The sequence below is a fragment of the Dermochelys coriacea genome, chromosome 1 (genome assembly GCF_009764565.3).
Source record: "Dermochelys coriacea isolate rDerCor1 chromosome 1, rDerCor1.pri.v4, whole genome shotgun sequence".
NCBI lineage: Eukaryota > Metazoa > Chordata > Testudines > Dermochelyidae > Dermochelys > Dermochelys coriacea.
Genome location: NC_050068.2, coordinates 244,115,623 through 244,138,664, shown reverse-complemented (window position 1 = coordinate 244,138,664; position 23,042 = coordinate 244,115,623). Strand labels below are relative to the sequence as shown.

Below are 23,042 nucleotides of genomic sequence, written 5' to 3'. Positions count from 1 at the left end.
TATTGGGAATCCGGGTGCAAAGGGATACTAAAAAACGCGGCACACAAATCGACTACAGTAAAACAAGTGGCCAAGTGAGGAATTAATGTCAAAATAGTACTCGGGTCAGGAACAACTGGATGCGGGGCTATAACGTAGTCATTAATAGCGCGTAAATCCTGAACAAACCGATAAACCGGGTGCCCGTCAGTTCCTGGTTTAGGTTTTCTTACCGGAAGGATAGGCGTATTACAGGGTGAACTACAAGGAACCAGAATTCCTTGTGCCAAGTAGCTGTCAATAACACGTGAGATACTCTCCTCCGCTTCCCTTGGCAAGGGATACTGCTTCACAGAAGGGGGCGGCCCATCTTTAGTTGTTAGACTCACCGGAACCGCAGATTTAAGGAGACCCACATCAGTGGAATTTGTACTCTATAAAAAATGGGGAACACTAGACAATTCAAAGGGTACACTGGGAACAGACGTAGTCAATGTCATAAGAGAGGCAACTGTCGAATCTGGAACAATCAGACGAAGCCCCTCAGGGGCACAATATATATGTGCTCCTAATTTTCCCAGTACATCTCGTCCCAGAAGGTTTGCTGGGCCCTCCGGCATTATAACAAACCTATGGGATAGCTTTAGAGAACCAAGCTTAATGGGGATAGGGTAAGATAACCGAGCCGGGCAGGGGTTTCCTTCTATACCTTGCACCCACACCTTAGTATTAGACACGGGCCCTGGCACAAACGTTATAGTGGAAAGGGTGGCTCCTGTATCTACCAAGAAAGGCACTAAACGTTCCCCAATTTGCAGGTAAATTTGTGACTGCATTCCCAGGTCCCACTCCAACTCTCCCAAAATTCCCAAAATCTCTGCCTCCAGTCACTGGGGGTCAATTTGATTCAAAGGGTTGGTGGGAGGATACCCTTGAGAAGTCTGGGAAAAACCTGACAGGCCATTGTGCACTGGCTCCTGCCAAGGGGCCCCCTTTGGGCGGAGGGGACATTCCCTTTTCCAGTGTCCTGGTTGTTTGCAGTAGTTACAAGTGCCAAATTTTGTATTTATCCAATTTCCTCTTGGCTCTGTTCGTCCCCGCCCCTGCATCTCGCCCCGCCATGCTCCCGCCAATTCTGACTCCCAACTGGGACCTGCAACGCGGCTGCCAACATACTTACTTCTTCCTTCTTTTGTTTACGCTTTTCCTTAGCTTTCTCCTCGTCCCTGCCATTAAACACGAAAGTGGCCAAGCGGACTACTTCCTGGAGAGGTTTCCCTGGCCAATCAGGCACATGTTTAGAGAAATATTTTCTAATGTCTGGGGCTGCTTGATCGACATAAAAGGAAACCATCATTGGACGGTTTGTCTCTGCTTCTGGGTCGACGCCGCCGCCGTATACGCGGACTCGTTTCGACAAGCGGGCTAGGAAGGCAGAGGGATGCTCAGTGACCTCCTGCTGACATTCACGAATTTTAGACCAATTAGCTGACTTACTACCTGCTTTACGCACCGCCTCTAAGAGACCGTCCCTGCCTGCTTTAAGGAGGTCCATTTGGGCAGAAACATTAGGGTTCCAACCAGGATCAACAAGGGGCCAGGCAGTACGGACATTATCCTCTCCTGCCCAGCGCCTATTGGCATCCAAGATGGAATACTTCTCATCGGGAGTAAAAAGTGTGTCCAAAATTACCTGAACATCCCCCCAGGCAGGATTAAAAGCAGTAAACACAGATCGAATCGTTTGTAATACCTGTTCCGGATCATCACGCAGGCGAGGCATCTGCTGTTGCCATGTTATCAAGTCGCCTGGGCCAAAGGGGCAGTGCACATAGGGGAAAACAACTTGTTCACCTCCGTCCACCGTATGGGAGACAAGAGGTTGCTGAATAAGAGGGGCTTGCAAAGCAATCGGTGGATCCAGAACGGGTCCACATAAGCAGGGAGGCTGCGACCGGGAGGATTGCGGGCATGAATCAGAAGGCTGAGAATAAGCTGGAGGAAAGGGAGAGGAAGTAGGCAGAGGATAGGGTGGGGCCGAAGACCCCTGGGACAGATAAGAAAAAGAAGAAGTAAGAGGACGTCCTTTCGCACGCGCATAAGCCCAATTGTCCCATACATACCAGTAATCCATCTGGGCTGGAGCCTTATCTTCCAGCCTCTTTCTCAACGCAGTCAATATTTCCCCTGCAAATGACCCGTCAGGTGGCCATTGCATAGATATCTGAGGAAGGGCCTGAATTTACTGGCCATTCTACTTTACATAAAACAATAGTTTTCTTCTTCTTTAACCCATGGGTGCCTGAAATATTCTTCCAATTCTCTAGAATTTCCGCCAAAGGGGTCCCCTTCTTAATACTCTGCCCAGAGCCCATAATTGGGCAACCGAGGGGACACCTAATGTGCCACCTTATCGTCCGAGTGACTGTTCGTGTTTCCCCCCGTCGGAATTCTCCAAGGTAAATTCACCTTTTGCCGGCTAGAGCTGTCCACGAGGAGGAACGCGACCTCAGTACGCCTTTTGTGACGAGCCTAAAGTCCCATCTGGGGTGCCAAAACTGTTGCGAATTATACCTGATCGGTCACGCACGGTTCAAGTTTTTAGGCTGAGGCACCAAAAACCAGGTCCAGATCTGCAGAGTTTCCAGTCTGTGTTTAATGTATTACGCTCGAGCGTGGTGCCCCCCCCCCCCGCTAGTAAGGAGGGGACACCATATACAGTTTATGCAAAGCTTATATACCATCTGACATCGCGTGCTGCCCTCGTGCATCGGCACCCTTAACCAATGAATTCCATCCTCACCCCCATCCTCAGCCACTCTCTGGTGAGTGCTTTCTCGTGTTCTGAGAATGTCAACAACTTTATCATTAAAACGGAATATGCAGTTACACAATGTGCCTCGCATACCACAAAGACAGGAAGGACAACAGTTTCAAGGCCTGAAACGATTCCCCAAATGTGCTGCGGTCTGTGCTGTACAGACAGTGGCTGGCGCCAAAAGGTGCCAGCTCTGCACATATTAGCTTTTCCCTCAACAGGTGACAGCTTGGAGGTGCTGTTCGACCCAGCCTGCTGAATCCAAGGGCCTGTTAGGGTGACAGCTTGGAAATGCTGCTTGACCCAGCCTACTGAGTCCAGGGACATATAAGGGGTCAGCTTGGGAGTGCTGATTAACCCAGTCCTCTTAGACACGCTCTGTTAATGTGTGTGTGTTCATCTGATTCTGGGGCTGGAAGAACCCAGCCCTGCAGGATAGCTCCATTGGGAGGGAACTTGCAGCAGGGAGAAATAGAGCTCTATGAGAACACAAGTAGTACATCGATTGAATTACAGAACCCTCCCCCACCCCAAGAGTAACCCTAATAAATGAGCATAACCCAAAGTAACAGGCAAATCTGGTAACACTATTGTAGCTGGGCTATCAGACTAAACTGATCCATTATTCTGTTCTAGTGCTCCTTGCTACTGAGACAGAAATCTGTATACTTTATTAGATATGTTTACTCAGACCAAGGAAGTGAGCCTCACAACTTAAATCAGGCTAGCAGGGTTCACATGGCACTTTGAAATTACAGCTTGGTTTCTGAAGCACAGGAAGGGTGGCTAAGCTTCACAGCCTCATCTACACAGCTAGCCTGAGTCTCTTGACTGGGCTGGGAGGCTTACTTCAGGAGGGTTTGGAGACATACTCTTCGGGTATGTCTACACTGTAATGTACGCCCAGGCTCACGCCTAACCCCCTTTGCATCTACACTGCAATTTGTGCTAACCCAGGGCTCAGATCCAATGTCCCAGGACCATGCAGAGCTGGAGGGTCTGAGCTCCAGTTAAACTGGAACCCAGGGTCTGAGCTCTATTGCTTTGCAGTCTAGATGCAGCCCTGCTTGATTCAGGTCCTGGGAGTCAGCTGGAAGTATCCCACAATTCCATAGGACAACTGCCTTAATTCTCTCGAGCTCAGCAGCTCTTGAACTTCAATGCACCATGACCCCCTTCTGACAACAAATTTAATAATTTTATTAAGATAATGTTGAAGTAAAAAAAAAACGGTACAGAGTTTAGGCATAGAAATTTCTGGTTATCAGGGAATAAGATACAGATTATCAAGGGGTGCAAAGTTCAGTTTAGGAGCGGGTGGCGTAAGGAATACATAATCTGCAATCTCCCTGATTGGGGGTAAAAGTTTAACGGATCAAAGTACAGACACTGAGATATGGGGGTATGTTGTCCATATAATGGCTATGTTCAGGTGTGGAGTATAATGAGCGGATACGATGATGAGGATGGATCTACCCTCATTTGGTGGGATTTAACGTTCAGTGAGTTTATGGTTCCAGTTCATACGGTCCAATGAAAAAAAAGTCTCTCAGCCCCTTTCCCATAGTTGATGCATGATGTTGTACCGGCTCACACCTCCTGGTACTGTTGGTGGCTGGTGATGTGTTCGATGTAGATGTCCCTGGACCATCGGATTGTGTCTGAGACCATGAGGTGCCACATGAGCCGTGCGTAGCGTCGACTGATCCCGCCGGTCCGCAGCACACGCTCGTTGCAGGGGTCCCAAGTGCCCAGGGCTCTGACAATCAGGGCATCCATCTGCCTCTCGTAGCCCTTCGCTCTCAGGGTGTCGGCCAGGGGGGTGTATTTTTCCAGCTTACGAGCTCGGGATTTGCGGAAGGCCGGGTTCCTGTTCTTGAAGGAGACCGTGATGTCGATGAGGATGATCTTTTTCTGGTCCTCGTCGGTGACTACCACATCAGGTCGCAACTGGCTGTCCATCCCGGGGATGGTGGAGTTCACGGTGACCTCCTCCAGGCACGGTGCGATGGCTTTCACCAGGCGATTCTGGATGGCATTGTGGCGCAGCTGCCAGGCTCTGGAGTGGGGCTTGCAGCTGCACAGGACGTGGGGCAGGGTCTCGTTGGAGTAGCCGCACTTCCTGCAATGCTTGTCTCGGTTCCTGTGGTGGACGGCTCCGTTGAGCGGGACGCAGTTGAGCCGGGCTTGGTGGTTATTACTACATGACCCGAGATGGGACCGAAGCCTCACTCCCCTGAGCACCACCAACTGGGGGGTTGGAGCAAAGCTGAACCTCAGGGCTTTAGCCCCAGGCAGGGGGCCTCTAATCTGAGCTCCGCAGTCCAAGGCCTGAAGCCCTTGGCTCATCTTTTGCCTCAGTGGGGCTCGGGTTTTGGCCCTGGGTCCCAGCAAGTCTAACACCAGTCCTGGCAACCCCATTAAAACAGGGTCCTGACCCACTTTGGGGTTCTGACGCAGTTTGAGAACCCTGCTCTAGCTCAACAATCTACAATCCACTCTACTGAAAGAGGAAGTCACCCGTGCTTTGCATACAGCAACAGTTCTGGTCAGCGTTAACCCATCCTCTTCTGATCCCTCATCTGCAAGCACACTATCAGCCATCCTCCTGGGTTTGCAGTGGGGAGTGAAGCAAAATGTAAGCGCATGCTGGACAGTAAAGTTGTCCCATAGTACACCATGGTCTTAGGGCTAGAGCGGCCGCATTTTGGGAGAGAGGAATGCTAGGGACTTTGGAATATGGTTATTTTGACTGGGGTCTGTCACCGCCCCGGGGATGCCAGAGCCCTAGTTTTGAGCATGGGTTAGAAAAGTCTTAACATATGGTTAAAGTACAACGTGGATGCTCAAGCCCAAGGTCCCCTCTCACAGGTCACCTGACTCAGGTCTCACTAACCCTGATCTTACATTGCAGCGTAGCCTTTGAGGCCCGTGGACATAGATCATGTCGTCCTCCCTAGCCCTGAGCAGCTGACTAATACAGTCTGCGCCGCCTGCTGTTATTGCACAGGGTCTCCCTAACTGCTGTTCTAAATCCTTCCTTGGCCTTAATAGCCACATAACTGAAACTACACAATCAACGACATAACCCATGAGTAATCTGAAAAAAAAAAAAAAACCCCAACCCTTCCCCAGCCAGCATTAAATCCGTTTCTCCCGCTCTCCCTCCTCCAGAACCTGATTCCTGTGGTTGAGTTCTCATTTCATCGCCTGTTCCCTCTATTCCCCCCTCTGTCCTATTGTTTTTCCCTCTCCCTTTTATTCCCCCCGCCTCCTTCCTTCTACAGCCTCCCTCCACCACCAGCAAGGGGCCCTGCCCAGGTTGCACTAACGGAGCGATTTAACGCCCGCTGCTCTGGGGGTTAATCTCAGGCCGCAGGCGGTGACGCTGGGCCGCTGCGCGGCGGGACTTGGCCGGAAGGACTCGGTAGCTGGCGGCTCCACGGGCCACGGCCCGGCCCGGCGCGCGCTCCCTCCGGGCCATATTCAGACGAGAGGAGGCGCGCGGCCGCCCGCGCCGAAGACCGGGGAGGGAGGGGGAAGCGGGGAGCAGCATCGATCCCAGCTGCAGCGCGGGGCTTGGTCGAGCCTTCCCGTGCGAGAGACGCTGGAACGAGGCCGACGTGACGTGTGGCGGCGTCAGACGCAGGGGGCGGGGCCGAGGCCGGGGCCGGGGCCGCCCCGCTTCGTTCGAAGTGGCCCCTGCGGTGACGGGTCTGGCGGGAGCTGCTGAGGAGCGCGCGGGACGGGTGATGGAGCCCGGGCGCGGGGCGGGGGCTCTGCCGGGCACGGAGGTGGGCAACCGGGCTGGCAGCAGAGCGATGCCGGGGGAGCGCGGCGCCTGGCAGGGGGCAGGCTCGGGGCTGCTCTGGGGGCCGGCAGAGGGGCTGGGGGGCAGGCTCGGGGCTGCTCTGGGGGCCGGCAGAGGGGCTGGGGGGCAGGCTCGGGGCTGCTCTGGGGGCCGGCAGAGGGGCTGGGGGGCAGGCTCGGGGCTGCTCTGGGGGCCGGCAGAGGGGCTGGGGGGGCAGGCTCGGGGCTGCTCTGGGGGCCGGCAGAGGGGCTGGGGGGCAGGCTCGGGGCTGCTCTGGGGGCCGGCAGAGGGGCTGGGGGGCAGGCTCGGGGCTGCTCTGGGGGCCGGCAGAGGGGCTGGGGGGGCAGGCTCGGGGCTGCTCTGGGGGCCGGCAGAGGGGCTGGGGGGCAGGCTCGGGGCTGCTCTGGGGGCCGGCAGAGGGGCTGGGGGGCAGGCTCGGGGCTGCTCTGGGGGCCGGCAGAGGGGCTGGGGGGGCAGGCTCGGGGCTGCTCTGGGGGCCGGCAGAGGGGCTGGGGGGCAGGCTCGGGGCTGCTCTGGGGGCCGGCAGAGGGGCTGGGGGGCAGGCTCGGGGCTGCTCTGGGGGCCGGCAGAGGGGCTGGGGGGGCAGGCTCGGGGCTGCTCTGGGGGCCGGCAGAGGGGCTGGGGGGCAGGCTCGGGGCTGCTCTGGGGGCCGGCAGAGGGGCTGGGGGGGCAGGCTCGGGGCTGCTCTGGGGGCCGGCAGAGGGGCTGGGGGGCAGGCTCCGGGACTGGCCCCAGGGCTGGCAGAGGTAAGGAGAGGCATGCAGAGCTGTGTTAGCACACTTCACATTGAATGTGTTTTCTACGCCAGGAGGCAGCTGGTGCCGCTCAGGGGAAGGGCAGGGTTAATTTCCCATTTCCTTACACCCCTTACTCCATCCAAGAGGATTTCATGGCCAAACTGTATGATGTTCTGGAGGCTGGCAAAGTCGGGATCTTTGAGAGTCCCACAGGGACGGTAAGTGAGAGTGTGTGTGGCTGAGCCTGTCCTGCATTTGGATATTGAAGAGACTGTAGTTAACAAACAGTACCACCACTGCAAGTTTCTTCAGTATCCCTTTCAATCCAGTTTGGATCCAGAATTATTGAGTTATCAGGGAGCGTAGAGCTGTTGCCAGCCACCTTTGACTTATAATTGTCATGGAGAAAAGGTACAAATAAAAATAGGAGAAACATGCTAGCAATAAAAAGATTCTGCCTGGACAAACTACATCTAGGCTGGGGAATAACAACACTAGTCAGTCAATGGCCTGGAGAAACCTGGAAAGCAGTAATTCTGAAATAGGTCATAGGGTAGGTAGCAGACTTCAAAAGCCGTACTAGTCATATGATCTACTGTAATATCTTAAAAGTGCCAGTGGAAATTTGAGTTGCATATTAAAAAGAATAAATCACACTGTCTGGAAGCAATAGCCCCTGTCTGTATGCTAATGATGGGAATATACCTGTAATAGTGCGTATAGATTGTGCGCTTCAATATCAGAAAGATGTGGCATTTAAAGAGGATCAAAAATAAGTAGGAGTGGAAGGGACTGACTTAAGACGGAAATGTAAAAGCATTAGAAGTGAAATGTGCCTTATATATAATGTAATTATGTTTGTGGTGTTCTTATTATTGCAAATACTACCGAGCCACATCTCTGGGGCTTGTCGTCTAGCAGTGGCCTAGTGCCTTTTCCTTATGGAAATCTTTCTTGTCAAACTTGTATTAATACATCTAGTTTTGAATCAATGTGTCACCTCTTGTGGGTTTTTTGTGATTTTTATTTAATCGATTTTCTTAAAGAAACAGACGAAAGTACAAAAAAGATAAATGACTTGCGGCTTGTATATGTTTCTGAATACCACATGCTTCATAGGGTATCCAGTAGAATTTATGCAATTACGCAATTTTGCAGTTTGTCAAAAAGTCAGACCAGACGATACAAAACCAGGCAATGCTATATAGACGTAACATGTTAGGGTGGAGGTAACAACAATAATAAAATAAAGAAATACATGAATAGGGAGTGGAGGGAAGGGGGGAGGGAAAGAGAGGAGGAGTTAAGTGGAATGGAGGTCTGGCATTCTTTGAGTCATCTCAACATTTTTTTATCCAAACATATCTAGAAACAGGGTCCAGATTTCTTCAGATTCATATAATTGCTCTGTATGGTGATAGGATATTCTTTCTTTGGCTGCTAACTCGGACCGATCTGAGTACCACTGCTCTATCGTAGACATAAGTGTACTCCTCCATTTTTGTAAAATCGTGTATCTGGTGATCATTGCAGTCCTCAAGAACCAAAGTCTTTGTGGCAGAGTTAACGCAGCTTAGTACATAAATGATGTAGGATATACTTTTTGGTTGAGGTTTCGCTGCTGAAGCTGAGCACTGTTTTAACGCGTGTTCATCTCTTTCCACAGCTGTCTGGCTGCATAGCGTATGCCTTAGGGTTCCTATTTCTTTATTATAACACCAGCAAACATCAGAGGCTAAGGCCTTTATCTTGTGCAACGTCTGTGGCATCCAGTACATTTTGAATAAAATCTTTTATTGCTTCAAGCATAATCTGAGCTCCAGAGAGGCATTTTTAACATAATGAAATATGTTTTGCCATTGGGATTCTTTTAAGGGCTGTGATAACTCCCATTTCCACCATGTGTGTTTGGATATTTTTGTTCTTTTTTTAATTGCAGGGAAAATCCTTGAGTCTTATCTGTGGAGCGCTCTCTTGGCTCAGAGATTTTGAAGAAAAAAAGAAGCAGGAGGAGGCCCGCCTCCTTGCAGATGAACATAATGGACAAGACAAGCAACAGCAGCCGACGTCATGCTGTGTGGAGGCCTCAAACTGCCAGGGCTCAGTAGGGGAGCTAGATTGGATCACTGAGTTTCTGCAGAAAAAAGAAGAGAAGGCCATGGTGGACAGACTAAAGGTCAAACAATGCTCCTTTATAGTCAAGATCAGTAGCAGTCTGTAAGGAATACAGTGGATGGCATAGTGGGAACGGAACTTTGTAAAGTCAAATGTTTTGATCTGCTAAGCGCTGGTAGCTGACCATATGTAAATGATACTTTTACTCTCGCATCTAAGGACTGTAGCAAGTGTCCCAATTAAGACATGCAGCTATTTACATGTTCATAACTTTCAACTGTATTTCTGGAGAATGTCCTCTCAATGAGCTGGGAAAATGGCAGTTGAGAGGGACATTCAGCTCCAGTGGTTTAAACCATTAGCTGGATGTTTCTGGTGTGACTATCTGCAGTTAAACAAGATTGGCACATAGTGGCCATAAACTGGTTTCAAAGGTAATCCCATATTAAGGTGAATTGGATGATTCCCGAACCCTGTTTGCACCAATGTCTGTTTGTGTCACTAGATGACAGAGATTAATGCCACATGGCTCTTCACAGCCAGAAAGATCAGAAACTGTGCATGTGTGAGAGAGAACAAAAGCATAGGGTCTACAGTAGTGGTTCTCAACTTGTGTACCATCGTGGGCTGCATATGAAGCTCTCTAGGTGTTATGTGGGCTGCATCCACACTATCTATCTATCTATCTATCTATCTATCTATCTATATATATACACGCACACGCACACACACACACACATACTACCTGTATGGCCCTGAGGATGTCACATGGGCCGCAGCTGTGTGCTGATTGGCTGCAAGTGGCCTGCAAGCTACGAGTTGAGAACCATTGGTCTAGAAAAACATCTAAATCAGCCCATGCCCCCCAAATCATCAGAATTCACTGATTCTGGAGATGCCCTAGCCCTCTGCTATATGGCTAGCTGCTGATTGCTGGAGGTATAGGTAGGACCAGCCTTTGTGGTGGGTGGCCATAGCAGTTGTGCAGGGTGGCCCACCAAAGAGGGTGCCATGTGCTGGCCCGACCTGGCGCTCCACTTGCACACTGCGGCCAAGCAGCTGCGATGCTGGTTTCTCTCCCTCCCCCGGCCCAGCTTCCCACTCCACCGCTCCTCTCTGCCCGCCAGCCAGGGCTACCTTCTCCCTTCCCACTCCCTTTCTCCCTCTCCCCCCGCCCACTTGCTCTTCTCTGCCGGGGGCTGCAAGGTAAGGTCTCCAGCTATGACGGGGGCTGAGAGGAGCCCTCAGCTGCTATGGCCCCACCTCCTCCTCTCAGAGGCTCATACCACTTGGTGGAGAGAGCGGGGTGGGGAGGCTTGGTGGTAGGCCTGGGGGGTTTCTGGCTGCCGCAGACTGCTGGGCTCTCCTGTGATGCGATCCCTGCCTCCTCCCTGGGCTCTCAGGCCCCTGCCAGGCCTGGGGCAGTGCTGGTGGGAGGCTGCTGCGCATGCAGCTCTCCCTGTGTGCCCGCCCCGGCCCTGCCATTGTTCGAATGTGGAGGCTGGGAAGCGTGGGGGTCCTGGACCATGCTGGGCAGGAGGTGGCACCAGCACCCAGTGGATGGACACCCCAACCAGTGGGTGCTCCTTGCTCCAGGTAAGCCCCCTCGGCATGAGCCCCGTGGAGCAACTAGAGTCCCTTCAACCTATCCCCTCACCAGCGCCCCTGGGAGAGACCTAGTGCCCCCTGCCCATTCCCCCACCAGCACTCCTGGGGGAAACTGGACCTTCCCCAGTTCCCCCTGGCCCCATCCCAGTTGCCAGCACCCCTGATCTAGGGAGGGATGTGGGTCTGGTCCAGTTCAGGGAGTTCAGTCTAGGGAGGAATGCGAGTTGGGTCCAGTTTGGTCTGGGGAGGGATGTGGGTTGGGTCCGATTTGGAGGATTGGCTGGGTCTTGTGGGGGGCACAGCTGGTTCCGATCCTAGTCTCTGTGCCTCTCTGCCTGGGGGGAAGGACTAGCAAGACTAGTATGAATAATGATACTGTAAATAAAATGTATTAAAGTTCTTCATATTTTTTTATTTTTAAAACGTTTTAAACAGTTTTTAAATTCGCCCCAATTTCATACAAAAATTTAATTCAAGCCCTCGTAGTTCAGATGAGAAGTGTGAAGGATGAGATAGTGTGATGGTTTCCTTTTAGTGGGAGCAGCACGTCTGGTGTTTTGGCCAGCTCTGGCTTTTGTTAGCCGGTTTTACCCTCTCTCTCTCTCTCTCATACACACCAGGGCTCCCTACATCCTGGTCACTTTTTCCAGCTATGCTGTGAGGCATCAGCAACTGCTGCTCTTGTGCCCTCTCCTTATGCAGCCCAGGTGGGGAAAGTGACCTGGATGCAGGGAGCCCTGATTTTGCTCCTCGCTCCCGCCTTCACAGCTCTTTAGGGGTGTGCAGGGCAGAGGAGCAGCAGTCCTAGGGGAGCGCGCAGCAATGCCAGCTGCTTCGTGCATCCAGGTCAGTTTCCACATGTGGGTGCACGGGGGGATGCAGGGGTTAGGAGTGAAGGAGGCACAGGGATTAGGGGTGCAGGAGTGGGAGCAGGCCTTCGGGGCGAAGGGAGGTTCGGGATCCTAGAGAGGAATGCTGTTTGGGTTCTAAGCCTAAATTAGTAAATTGACCTATATACACCTTTCATTTCAGGAAGAGCACATCAGGAGGAAGAAGCGAGAGGCTCGCCTTGAGAAAATTCGCCATAATGTGCAATTCAAATATGCATCAAAAAGAAAGGTGAGTTATCCCAGAGAGCAGAGAGTTTCTGTACTAGAGGTTCTGGTCCTGCTATTGCTTGTTCATACATGTGCCTTTATTCTCATGAATATTCTCGTTGAAGTCATTGGGACTACTTGTGTGTGTGTTTGCAAGATTGGGGCTTTAAAGTCTTGGATTGTGGGTCACAAGTTTCTGTCTCAGTTTGTTTTGGAAGCTCTAAAGATATGGGTGACTTTGATATGGAATATTTCCTGTGATTGCATTTGTATGCCTGGAGAGGAAGAGGGTATACTTTGGTGGACTATACTCCCTTCTGTTGTCATCCTGTATGTCTGCTTCTAGTGTTTTCAAAAAGCTTTGTTGTTTGGTTGTTTTGAAAATTCACTAAAAAGAGTACAAATGTGTTGGATTATTATTTTTTTTAATAGTCTCTAGATTTGGGTTCAACTTCAGCTCCTAATTGTGGCAGCAAAAAAACCAAAAACAGCTCCATGAAGTTAATCTGAGGGTTTTTTATTTTATTTGTTTAGTTAGTTAGGTTCCCCTTTGGGGAACAATTACATCTATTGTCTTGCTTCACACAGTGTTATGGAAACGGCCATGCCTTGTGAATAAAGACAGTAGATTTTATTTTTGCTCACTAAGAAGAGGGCTGGCTGGGGGGCTGGTCTTAGTTCTCCCAATTCTGAGCACCTAATTATGCATTGAGTTATGCTGTGGGCCAAAGTTTCAGAGACACCTGCTGAAATTTGAGTATGCTCATTCTGTGTGCACGAGCAGGCAATTCTGTGTTCAGTCACCTATTAGGAAAATATGCTATTATATAAATTGTTAGCATGCCTTCACCTGGAATATGTATTCAGTTCTGGTCACACCATCTCAAAGGATACAGCTGAACTAAAAAGGGCGCAGAGACAAAAATAATTAGGTATAATGAAAAATTTCCATGTAAGAAGAGACTGAAAAAACTGCTTAGTTTAGAAAAGAGACAAATAACAATGAATTATACAAAACAATGAATAATCTAGAGAAGGTGGATCTGGTGCTGTTTCCCCTTTTTTTATAACACAAGAACCAGGGGGCATTCATTGAAATGGAAAGGTGATTAATTTAAAACTGATAAGAGCCCCCTTTTTTACAGAGCACAAAATTAACCCATGGAACTTACTTCCATAAGATGATATTGATGATGATTTTAGTAGAATCCATAAAAGGGGTTAGATACTTCTAGGAATAAGAACATCACAATGTTTTTGCTTTGTTTTTTAAGCCGTAAGGGATATAAAGATATGGGATGTGCTTCAGGACATATATCAACCACTAGCAGCTTGGAACTAGGAGAAAATCCGCTTATGGACAGTTTATTCCATATGAACTACTACATGCTCTTTTGCACACTGTCTTGTACTGGCCCCTGTCAGACAGGATGATGGACGAGATGGACCACTGGTATGTTGGTTACTTATGGGCAGTTCTGCACATAAGTACTTTTTGCACATCCGTTCACTGCACAAGCACATCTGTATTGTCTGTCTTGTACATAAAGCATCTGACACGTCAGAAAAGGGCAGACAAATAAACAGTGACAAGTTTTTAAAGTGCTGTACACAAATGCCAGAAGTCTAAATAATAAGATGGGTAAACTAGAGTGCCTCATGTTAAAGGAGGCTATTGATATAATAGGCATCACAGAAACCTGGGGGAGTGAGGACAATCAATGGGACACAATCATTCAGGGGTACAAAATATATCAGAAGGACAGAACAGGTCGGAGGGCGGGGGCACTATATGTGAAAGAAAATCTTAAATGAATCCACATGTTCCATAGAATCTCTATGGATAGTAATTCCATGCTCTAATAAGAATATAACAGTAGGGATCTATTATCGACCACCTGACCAGGACAGTGATAGTGACGATGAAATGCTAAGGGAGATTAGAGAGGCTATCAAAATAAAAACTCAATAATAGTGGGGGATTTCAATTATCCCCATATTGACTGGGTACATGTCACCTCAGGACGAAATGCAGACACAAAATTTCTTGATACTTTAAATGACTTCTTCTTGGAGCAGCTGGTACAGGAACCCACAAGGGGAGAGGCAACTCTCAATCTAGTCCTGAGTGGAGCGCAGGAGCTGGTCCAAGAGGTAACTATAACAGGACTGCTTGGAAATACTGACCATAATATAACAACATTTAACATTCCTTTGGTGGGAAGAACACCTCAACAGCCCAACACTGTGGCATATAATTTCAGAGAGGGGAACTATGCAAAAATGAGGAGGTTAGTTAAACAGAAATTAAAAAGTACAGTGACTAGAGTGAAATCCCTGCAAGCTGCATGGACACTTTTCAAAGACATCGTAATAGAGGCTCAACTTAAATGTATACCCCAAATTAAAAAACACAGTAAAAGGACTGAATAAGAGCCATTGTGGCTTAACCACCATGTAAAAGAAGCAATGAGAGATAAAAAGACATCTTTCAAAAAGTGGAAGTCAAATCCTAGTGAGCATAGACACTGCCAAATAGAAAGGAGCATAAACACTGCCAATTTAAATGTAAAAATGTAATAAGAAAAGTCAAAAAGGAGTTTGAAGAACAGCTAGCCAAAAACTCAAAAGGTAATAACAAAATGTTTAAGTACATCAGAAGCAGGAAGCCTGCTAAACAACCAGTGGGGCCCCTGGATGATCAAGATACAAAAGGAGCACTTAAAGACGATAAAGTCATCGCAAAGAAACTAAATGAATTCTTTGCTTCAGTCTTCACGGCTGAGGATGTTAGAGAGATTCCCAAACCTGAGCTGTCTTTTGTAGGTGACAAATCTGAGGAATTGTCACAGATTGAAGTAACAGTAGAGGAGGTTTTGGAATTAATTGAGAAACTTAACAGTAACAAGCCACTGGGACCAGATAGCATTCACCCAAGAGTTCTGAAAGAACTCAAATGTGAAATTGTGGAACAATTAACTATGGTTTTTAACCTGTCCTTTAAATCAGCTACTGTACCCAAGGACTGGAAGATAGCTAATGTAATGCCAATATTTAAGAAGGGCTCTCGAGGTGATCCTGGCAATTACAGACCGGTAAGTCTAAAGTCAGAACCGGGCAAATTAGTTGAAACAATATTAAAGAATAAAATTGTCAGACGCATAGAAGAACATAAATTATTGCGCAAAAGTCAACATAGTTTCTGTAAAGGGAGATCATGTTTTACTAATCTATTAGAGTTCTTTGAGGAGGTTAACAAACGTGGACAAGGGGGATCCCATGGACATAGTGTACTTAGATTTCCAGAAAGCCTTTGACAAGGTCCCTCACCAAAGGCTCTTACGTAAATTAAGTTATCATGGGATAAAAGGGAAGATCCTTTCATGGATTGAGAACTGGTTAAAAGACAGGGAACAAAGGGTAGGAATAAATGGTAAATTTTCAGAATGGAGAGGGGTAACTAGCGGTGTTCCCCAAGGGTGAGTCCTAGGACCAATCCTATGCAACCTATTCATAAATGATCTGGAGAAAGGGCTAAACAGTGAGGTGGCAAAGTTTGCAGATGATACTAAACTGCTCAAGGTAGTTAAGGCCAAAGCAGACCGTGAAGAACTTCAAAAAGATCTCACAAAACTAAGTGATTGGGCAACAAAATGGCAAATGAAATGTAATGTGGATACATGTAAAGTAATGCACATTGGAAAAAATAACTCCAACTATACATACAATATGATGGGGGCTAATTTCGCTACAATTAATCAGGAGAAAGATCTTGGAGTCATCGTGAATAGTTCTCTGAAGATGTCCACAAAGTGTGCAGCGGCAGTCAAAATAGCAAATGGGATGTTAGGATTCGTTAAAAAAGGGATAGAGAATAAGATGGAGAATATCTTATTGCCCTTATATAAATCCATGGTACGCCCACATCTTGAAAACTGCATACAGGTGTGATCCCCTCATCTAAAAAAAAATATACTGGTATTAGAAAAGGTTCAGAAAAGGGCAACTAAAACAATTATGGGTTTGGAATGGGTCCCATATGAGGAGAGATTAAAGATGCTAGGACTTTTCAGCTTGGAAAAGAAGAGACTAATGGGGGATATGATAGAGGTCTATAAAATCCTGAGTGGTGTGAAGAAAGTGAATAAGGAAAAGTTATTTACTTGTTCCCATAATATAAGAACTAGGGGTCACCAAATGAAATTAATGGGCAGCAGGTTTAAAACAAATAAAAGGAAGTTCTTCACTCAATGCACAGTCAACCTGTGGAACTCCTTGCTTGAGGAGGTTGTGAAGGCTAGAACTATAACAGGGTTTAAAAGAGAACTGGATAAATTCATGGAGGTTAAGTCCATTAATGGCTATTGGCCAGGATGGGTAAGGAATGATGTCCCTAGCCTCTCTTTGTCAGAGGGTGGAGATGGATGGCAGGAGAGAGATCACTAGATCATTACCTGTTAGGTTCATTTCCTCTGGGGCACCTGGCATTGGCCAATGTCGGCAGACAGGATTCTGGGCTGGATGGACCTTTGGTCTGACCCAGTATGGCCATTCTTATGTTCTTATGTACTGACTACATCCTGTGGTGCTGAGCAGTTCCAGAGACCGCTGGTCGTGTACCTCTCTGTTCTGCTGGGGATGTGGATTAATCCTGTTTCCTCCATTCTGTAGGAGACGGTGCTGCCCTCTGAACTGTCTATTGAACGGAATGGTGCTCTCTGTCTTTGAGTAAATAATAGTCCTTTGTGCTAATTTCAGAGGCTTGAAGATGAGGAGACTCAGCGGCTGCTCCAGCTCAGTACAGAGATCTTGTCGACAGAGTTAGGGTCAGATGTTTTAGAGCAGCTGGATCATGAGGAGGAGGAGCTGATCCTTGCCGAGTATGAGAGTGATGAGGAGAAGAAAGTGGGATCGCGGTAAGGGTTGGGAGTGAGTGATTCCTTGCCAGGGAGTTGCTGCTTGTATCACATTTAGATAGTGATGATGATGTGGGGGGTTTCTGTTTTGCTGGTTCCTGGGGTTCTCGTGTGGAAATTCAGGCATCCTTTTAGATCTAAATGTATCTATCTGGCACATAAATCTGGAGTTTCTCCTCTATTTGGTCCTTGGAAGGCAGATTCTGTATTTCCATATAATTACATTAACTACAAAGGCTTTTGTTCAGCTGGATCAGCTTCATGCTGACAGCACTGTGGCTTGAACTCTGATCTGAAGAAGTGCATCTTATCTGCAGTGTGTAGAGCCATCCACTTCATCCAGGCCTATTTCCCCATATAAACCCTCTGAGACCTAGGTAAATAACTTGAGTTCAAATTCCTTACATCAGAGAAGCAAAATACTCCTCAGGGTGTTAGTAAAAGATGTTAATCCTGCAGATTAGTACTGACAGCTTTTGAGGCTCTAGGATTTAAAAAGAAGACAGGAACATCTTGAAGGACACTGAACCTCTGCATAAAAACCACACACAGTCTCTCTCTCTCTCTCTCTCTCTCTCATAAATACACAGTTGTTCCTTTGGCATCTGGATTTCAATTTAAACCATGTGTTACCAGGGAAAAACAAAACACACTTAAAATTTGGATTTACCAGCAAGTATAATAAATATTTATATAGCACTTTCCATCTGAATAAATCCAAAACACTTATTAAACTACATGTAAATGGAATTGCTTTACCAAGCACTAAAATGCAGTCACTTCTCGGGTAACCAGGCACGCACCTGGAGCATATTTTGTTATGCAGTAGTATGGGGAGGAGATGATTTTAATCAAGGACACTAGGGCAAATACCTACTTGCCCAAAAATACCCTTGGTTCATTACTGAACGCACAGAGCAGATAGTGCCTCAATTTCATTCTAAAGGCTCAAACACATGGCAAACTGCATCAAATTCTGTTTCAAACTTAATGCCTACACCACTCAGTCATGCACTCTGGTTTATTTTAACACCTATTGGAGAATCTTGTTTGTTAGATTTTTGGCTTGCCTGACCTCTGTCTCTGCTTTGTGTGCGTACGTATGTGTTTGAGGTTTCATTTTAACCAGTGTACTAAGGAATATTGAGGAACTGATTAGTAGGGGCCTGGAGCTCATGAGCTAGTAAATCCTCATGAACTTTGTAAAGTACCTAGTAAAGAGGATGCCAAAGAATGCTCAGATTAGTGCGGGATACTGAGTCGTAATTGCTAAAAAGTGCATGTTTGACCCCGGATTGCTGTTCATCAGACTTGCAGGCCACTTGTAGAAATCTGACTTTAACACAGCTAATGGTTCAGTAGACTGAGGTTTTTCCTGAGCTGATGCCGCCACCTCACTTGAAGTCAGTTTGAAGCACTGTATATGAGACCAATCTTTTGGAGATCTGCTGAAAGAAAACAATTTTATTTTCCCCACCCCCACAGGTTGGATGAAGATGATGATGATGATGATGATTTGGAGGAGGAGCATGTGACCAAGGTAAGATGTGGAGGGGCATCTAATGCTTCCCCTTTACAATGTGTGTAAAAGAAGAATTAAAGTTTCCTTACAGCTCCAGTGTGATATGGGATAGTGGGATCTAGGAACTGGATTATTCCTCAACCTGTCAAAAGCAGCTTTGTGGACGCCACTGCCCTGCTAAGGGGATCTCTGCCACCATCTCCTTTTGAATTATACTGGCTGTTTAGGCAACTTACTCTGCTGAGATCACTAAGATTTTCTCCCTGAAGTCACTGTAAATGCACACTACTGGAAATGGCCATTTACTACTTTTAAGAGCCACTGCTTGCTTGCCACTTGGTTCTCTAGTGCCTGGACTGGTGGAGCGTGCTGCTGTGTCACCTGGAGAGTATCTCTGAAACTTGGTAGATATGGCAAGAGTCTCTTAAATTTTATCTTAGCAGGTTTTTTTTTCCTTTGCTTTACTCCTGTTAGTAAGAGACAATGCTACAATCTGCTGGCCCCTGACAATGTTCAGCCTTTGAAAGGCACGCTCAATAAGCAAGGCAGGAAGTGCTTTATTAAATGTCCCAGCACCTTGTGGGGGCTATTTGGAATCCAGTCACACATTGACCCCTTGATTAGATTGGGAGACACAGATGTCACTTTTCACTGCTAGGCTGTATTGTAGGTAACTTGCTACCAGCGTGCCCCCTGGCATCTGGATGTGGCATCATGAGTCTGTGTCTATTCACTTACCAGCTGTCAGGTTTGGTCCTCACAGGTGGGATGCTAGTTCCAGAGGCTGAACCCTCCTGCTGAGTCATGCAGTGCCTTACTTCCCTCAGGATATTCAACAGTCAGACAAAAGATGGTCCTATGTGTGGTCATGGGGGTCTCCAAGCGTCCCATGAGTCTGTCTAGAAGTCCCTCCTGTCCAGTATTTGTGGGTCTTTCCCATCCAGATTCTCTCATGGCAGGGTAGGCAGACAGCCCTCCTTGAGTTCCTCTAGCCTTCCTTTTCTTTTTCATCCCAGATTTACTACTGCAGCCGCACACACTCCCAGCTGGCTCAGTTTGTGCATGAAGTTCAGAAGAGCCCTTTTGGTGAGGAGATACGGCTGGTGTCACTGGGGTCCAGGCAGGTATGCAGCACTCTGAGGTGGTTCCCAGGGGAACTGAAATGCTGTCTCACAAATACAACAATCCTTCTTGAAATCCCAGGAGATGTGTGTGGGTATGACCGCTATGTCACTAGTAAACACCTAGTAAAAATATTTGAGACTCACTTCCTCGGGTGCCCAAATTTTGCTCCTCTGAAAGTGACATTAGCAATGCGTGGGCTTAACTTAGGTTGCCAAAATCAGAGCGAATACTAGCTACCCTAATCTTTTTAATTTGGCGTTGTGGTGGTGCCTTATGCCCCACCATGAGCTTAGTGTGACAACCTGCTGAGGTTCCCAGAACTGTGAGCCACTGTGTTATCCCTCTCAGCCTCAGCAAGTGAGAGTTTTGCTGCTGCTAAGCAGTGTGTCAGCTCCCTGACATGCCAGCTTGTCTGCCTTGCCAGCAAACTCTTTGGGACTCTGCCAGTCCAAACCTGGCCTAGCAGGTAACAATCGATGAACTCCAATTCCAGAGTTCTGCAGAGACATCTTTCTCTGCAATGCTCCGCCCTTACTATAGCACCAAAAAAACCTTATCAAGTTTGCTGCTGCTTTAAAAGTACACAGTACACAGCAGCTTACTAACCTAACTTGGGTTGACAAACCCTCCTCAATGAAAGCATTGAATTGGTTTATGTAAAGTAAAACAAGTTTAACTTGGGGCATAGGTTTAAGTGATACCAAGTATAAGGAATAAGGATAGAAATGGTTACCAACAAATAAATGCTTCTAGGACTCAAACTTCATTTCAGCAAGTTACAGTCTTTGCCTGTGCAGGTTTCTGTCCTATACTCTGTTCCTAGAGACTTCAACCCCCTTGGCTGTGTCACTCTTCTGTGACTTCAAGAGCTCTAGCCTCGTTAGTCCCTCAAGTGAGGGATGCCAGAATGGCTTTTTCTCTCTCTGCTTATATCCTCAAAGTTTTTTCTTTGTATTCAAAGTTGGGAAGCCCTTCTTGGGGCTCAGCTTGCTGTGTCCACCAGGGAGCTGATGCCATATTAATGTTTGCAGTCTCCTCGCCCCATCGAGTTAGTAAAGTGACTGTCTCCTCAATTCTAGTTTTGTTTACCTTTTATGTAAATGTACTTTCACTGTCTCTGTTTGCTCAATTTACATTGGAGACTCATTAAAGCAGGAGGGACCGCATTCCTTTGTCTGAGGTGGGGGTGACTTAAGCTTTATCTGCCAGACACATCTTAAAAACATATATATTCTCAGCAAACATGTATAACTTGTCATATATCATGTGTACATACACTACCCAATATTAATGACCAGTGTGTTACGAGTTCACGTACGATACTTTATATGATACTTTTTAGATACAGTTTATGACAACAGCGTGTTAGATGTAGTGAGTATGTCCAGCCAGACAAGAGTTGCTGACACAGTGTAATGAACCAACAATGGGCTGCTGTTTCACGCTTGGATCAAGTTCTGGAACCTGTAATCTCCAGGGGTGAACCTCTGTATTAGGGAGTTGTGTTTGGCCCATGGACTGTGCTTTGGCCACCCTTGTCATACGTTCAAGAGCCTTGCTTTCCTCTTCTACTTTGGGGACATCACAAGCACCTGAAATGTTAGGAAAGCAGTTCCTTGCTTTGTTTTAGTATTTCTGCAGGTGCTGGTGTAAATGGGAAAATCACAGAACCATGGATGCAGGCATAGACCATCTTTGGGGCACCTTTTTTTTTTTTGTCTGCTTGCTGGTGTATAAACATTATGGTGGCATACAGAAGATTTGGTAACTCGTTCTGGAGTAAGGCAAAGTATGCACACCTGGCAGCATCCCATATACTGTAGAACAGTGGTTCTCAACCAGGGGTCCAGGGGCCATGAGCAAGTGTCAGGGGGGCCGCCAAAATAAACCAGAGAGCACGGCCGGTGTTAGACTCATTGGGACCTGGGGCTGAAGCCTGAGCCCCTCCGCCCTGGGCTGAAGCTGAAGCTCAAGCAACTTAGCTTTGCAGGCCCCCGCGGCATGGGGCCCGAGGCAGTTGCCCTGCTTGCTACCCTCTAATGCCAGCCCTGGCTTTTAATCTACTCGATATACAGAAAAAAAGTTGTTGTGGCAGAGGTTGGCCGTGGAGTTTTTATAGCGTGTTGAGGGGTGGGGGGGTTCGGAAAGAAAAAGGTTGAGAACCCCTGCTGTAGAAGACCTTTCCAGTTCCAGAGCTAGTCTTAGACTTACTGTTTTAAAAGAAATACCTTACAAATGAAGGTGAGAGAACATAACAGCCTCTCTCATTCTGTTTCTCTCTAAGAACCTCTGTGTGAACGAGGAGGTGCGTCATCTGGGGGCTGTCCAGCTGATCAATGACCGCTGTATGGAAATGCAGAAGAACAAACATGGTATGAGCACTTCCTAACTTGGATTACTGAGGAAGCAACTGCTACTACAATCAGAGTGAACACTTTCCCAGTGCAATGTGCTTTGTCTGGCTGCTGATACAATAGCCTATGGAGGTTCAAGGGGCTTTCTTCAAATGCTGCTGTTTCCCATTTGAGAAGTGGGGCTTGTCTCTCTAATCCATCTAGGCTGTGTCTTGGGGATGTTTGTTTCAAAGTGGGAGGGTGTCATTTCCAACTGGACTTTGGAGCTTTGTGAACGGACAAGTGGAAATCCAGAGTGATGCTTCAGTGAGTAGAAGGTTGTATTGTAGATATGGAAAAGAGTTGTCTAGAATAGGAGCTAGAAGTCAGGAGATTCTTCCCCCTCCCCCCCAATCTATTCCTGCTCTGCTACCGAGGACAATCTTTCCCTAGAGTACAATCCACCAAGATGCTCACTCTTCAGTTCCTTAGAGCAAGACTGGCGAGAATTCCCTGAGCTCGCTGGCCTTTAACATCAGTGGTGATAGGGTAGGTTGTGAGCCAGAGTTCCTGCTTACTGTCCTGGGCCAGCCGCGGAGCTTACCAGCTGCACTTGGAATGTTCCAGTTGGATTCTTCTTGACCATGATTGGTGATGGAGCTTGCTGCAACAGCTACACCTTCAATACTAGCTGCTCCGGCTCTTCCTCTGCGTTACTCAAAGGTGTTGAGTGGCCTTTTAAAAATTCAGCTTAGCTTTCCCGTCAGGTCCATTAACGACACATAATTTTCTCCATGAGGCTTTGGTCTGTGATGCTTTGGTTATCCTCACTCACCCATTCCATCTTCCCTTGGAGTTTAGAGGTTATCTTTATTGACATGGGGGCCATATTTTCAAAAGCATCTAAGTGACCGAGGCAGTCCCGTCCCATTGAAATTCAGTCAGACTCTGGCGCTTTTG

The 23,042-nt window shown here is 47.6% G+C and overlaps 1 protein-coding gene across 2 annotated transcripts in view; it reads left to right on the top strand.

Moving 5' to 3' along the window:
• Positions 1-6,378: 6,378 nt before the first annotated feature.
• DDX11 (DEAD/H-box helicase 11) overlaps positions 6,379-23,042 on the top strand; it is a 43,416-nt gene continuing 26,752 nt past the window's right edge. Inside the window, exons 1-8 of one of the 2 annotated variants that reach the window (XM_038383780.2) lie at positions 6,379-6,591; positions 7,438-7,584; positions 9,306-9,542; positions 12,122-12,208; positions 16,945-17,102; positions 18,588-18,642; positions 19,641-19,748; positions 22,034-22,121. In XM_038383780.2, the coding sequence (XP_038239708.1) occupies positions 6,550-6,591; positions 7,438-7,584; positions 9,306-9,542; positions 12,122-12,208; positions 16,945-17,102; positions 18,588-18,642; positions 19,641-19,748; positions 22,034-22,121 (922 nt within the window). In that variant the 5' untranslated portion in view covers positions 6,379-6,549. The remainder of the gene's footprint in view (positions 6,592-7,437; positions 7,585-9,305; positions 9,543-12,121; positions 12,209-16,944; positions 17,103-18,587; positions 18,643-19,640; positions 19,749-22,033; positions 22,122-23,042) is intronic. The other variant, XM_038383791.1, reaches the window with a different exon arrangement.